Below are 2,996 nucleotides of genomic sequence, written 5' to 3' on the forward strand. Positions count from 1 at the left end.
AATTTGATTTCATAAACCAGAAATTTGACCATCAACTGTGAAACTACTTTGGTTACCAAACCATAGACAGTTATTCAGTGTGCTCGTATCCTAAATATTATCATATACCTTGTTGTATTTTGGTTCTTACAATCATTGTTTTAAGAAGTGCCCTGTCAGGCCTCAATAGTGCTATTGTGGTAGTTTCTAAACTGTATTCTTATAGATTTCATAAAAAATTTAAAATGCTATGAAGAGGGATCCCTGGGTGGCTCAGCAGTTTAGTGCCTGCCTTCGGCTCAGGGGGTGATCCTGGAATTCCGGGATCGAGTCCTACATTGGGTCCCTGCATGGAGCCTGCTTCTCCCTCTGCCTGTGTATCTGCCTCTCTCTCTCTCTGTGACTCTCATGAATAAATAAATAAAATCTTTTAAAAAATAAAAATAAAATGCTATGAAGAAATCCTAAATATAAAATTGTACAAAACAATGTAAAATGAAAAATTTATAAGCAATAAGGTCATATCTTTATCACACGAAGAGACTGAAAGAAATAAATCTTTGGCATACACATTTTTATCTCAAAATTCTTTAATGGACTTTCATTAGTCGTGAATGGGGAAAAAGAAATACAGAAATTCTTACTGATAGCATCCAAAGGTTCTACTACATTTTCAGGGAAAACCACTTCTTCATCCTGCCCCGGATCTGCTGGGTCTTTACACTGTAGATGATGGGATTCATCAGGGGTGGGAAAAGAATATAGATATTGCCCATAAGGACATGAACAGAAGGTGAGAGATGCTTTCCAAAGCGGTGCACCATAGTGAGGCCAATGATGGGGATGTAAAAGACCAGGACAGCACAGATGTGGGACACACAGGTCTGCAAGGACTTAAGCCTCTCCTCCTGGGATGCAATCGCCAGCACTGTGTGCAAGATGAGAATGTAGGAGATGAGAATGAGCACAGCATCCAACAGCAAGGTACAAATCACCAGAGCCAGGGCATAGAAGCTGTTGAAGCGGATGTCGGAGCAGGCCAGCCGGAGTAGGTCCTGGTGCAGGCAGAAAGAGTGGGAGAGGATGTGGGGGCGGCAGTAATGGAAGAACTTCAGGCGAATGATGACTGGGAGAATGGACAAAGCAGCCCTCATCAGAATGGTCACCATGAAATGAATGACTCTACTGTTGGTCAGGATGGATGTGTAGCGCAGAGGATTGCAGATTGCAGTGAAGCGATCAAAGGCCATGGCAAGAAGTACTCCAGACTCCATGCATGACAGACCATGGATGAAGTAAGTTTGGGCAATGCAGGCTTCCTGACTGACTTCTTGATTGAGTCCCCACAAGACCCCCAGCACCGTGTGCACCGTGGACAGCCCCATGCACAGGTCAGTGAGGGCCAGCATGGCCAGGAAGTAGAACATGGGCTGGTGCAGGCTCGGCTCAGTCCTGATCACGTGCAGCACCAGGCAGTTTCCCAGAAAGACCATAGCATAGACAAAAGAAAAGGGAATTGAAAACCAGGGGTAGTACTGGTCTAGGCCAGGGAAACCAGTGAGAATGAATATGGAGGAATTGATAATGGAAGCAGAAGAAGCAGACATGCTTATGTGTAATTTTCAAGATAAGATTGATACTTACTAACAAGTTTTGTCAAATTGCCTACTGTGTGTGAGAACAGTGGAGTATAATCCAGCTACTCGCATTGTAGCCCGGATAAAACTAATTGCAGCATCCCATGGAAGCTCCACTCTGCAGGAGAAGCTACAGCACAAGATGACTTCACAGAGAAGCTCCTTGATAGTAGGTGGTAGGTTGTAGAAGCAAATCAATGTCCTGACCGCTTTAGGCAAATTAGAACATTAAGTTCATTCACTTTAAGTCCCTCTGAGAGAGCCACTTGTAGGACGCCCAGCAAATGACAGTGGCAAAAGCTATTGGGAGCGCAGGTCTGCTCCTGTTCTGCTGCTTCTGAGTCAGTCCCTGACCGTTGTCATGTCACCAGTTCTTATGGCACGGGGAGTGAGAATGCTAAGATTTATGATGTTGAATGTTGAATGAAGTGTATTGTGTGGGGCAGGTGGACCTGGACTCCCGGGAGGCCAGTATTCCCTCTTGGTGGCTGATGCAAGTGAGAGATTCCACTTGGTCACTGCAGGCTAAGTGTGTGGGTCCCTGGGATTGAGATGGGTAAATGGCTGCTTTTCTGGAATTCACAGATCTTTACAGGGAGTGAGACTCGGCTTAACTGAGTGAAATTTCAATATCTCCTTAGAAGAAGGCAAGAAGTAAACACCCAAGAGAAACATTTAGATCAGTATTCCCAATAAATTTTATTCTCCATATCTGTCTGAATCAACAAAAATGTTTATATAAAGCTTATTATTTTTACCACATTTCTTTTTTTTTTTCAGTAAACATTTCTCCCTTTTTTGAACCCCTAAGAAAGGGTAACCATTGTGAAAAATACCTAGAGGTATAACATGGACCAATTGCTTTGAGGAAAAAGACTGCCACCTTATCTCAGTTGAGGGAAGGAAATTCTGTCCAGATCCTTCAGACTTTCCATCACATCTAAGAGGGAAAGGGACCACAATTCAATAGATTGGGAATGCTACAGTAGGGAGGAAATAAAGCAGTCTGATGGTTGCAGACAGGGAGGAAGACCATTGTAGAAATCCCTGTGAAGGTCACAGCTCTGAGGAACAGACCCAGTAATAACAGATGCACTAAGATTTAATTAGAAGATTATTTATATCCTTTCATATTCTATCCACCATCCCTTATCAGCAACCCAACAAGCATCTAATAAAATAACAATCCATCACAGCTGAATATTCTGTAAAAACACAGACTTTTCTCTAAGGAAGGGTACATTGCCAAAGCTAAAGTCAAAAGTGGAATAAAGAACAATAAAGAACAAACAAAGAAAAAAAAACTTCTCATATCTATAGCTACAATAAACACAGCTCAACTTCCAGCTGCCACAAACCTTTAGTTTGTTTAAAAAAAAT

General features: G+C 42.4%; 1 protein-coding gene across 1 annotated transcript; it reads right to left on the reverse strand.

Moving 5' to 3' along the window:
• Positions 1-644: 644 nt before the first annotated feature.
• On the reverse strand, positions 645-1,604 carry LOC112667337 (olfactory receptor 51V1-like). The gene has a single exon (XM_025458920.3). The coding sequence runs from the start codon at positions 1,584-1,586 to the stop codon at positions 645-647; it is 942 nt and encodes a 313-aa protein (XP_025314705.3). The 5' UTR covers positions 1,587-1,604.
• Between the last annotated feature and the right edge of the window lie 1,392 nt (positions 1,605-2,996).

The sequence above is a fragment of the Canis lupus genome, chromosome 21, assembly GCF_003254725.2.
Source record: "Canis lupus dingo isolate Sandy chromosome 21, ASM325472v2, whole genome shotgun sequence".
Classification (NCBI taxonomy): Eukaryota; Metazoa; Chordata; class Mammalia; order Carnivora; family Canidae; genus Canis; species Canis lupus.

Bases quoted from the DNA above. Each gene is read 5' to 3' on its own strand.
- LOC112667337 (XM_025458920.3), bottom strand. From the start codon at position 1,586: ATGTCTGCTTCTTCTGCTTCCATTATCAATTCCTCCATATTCATTCTC.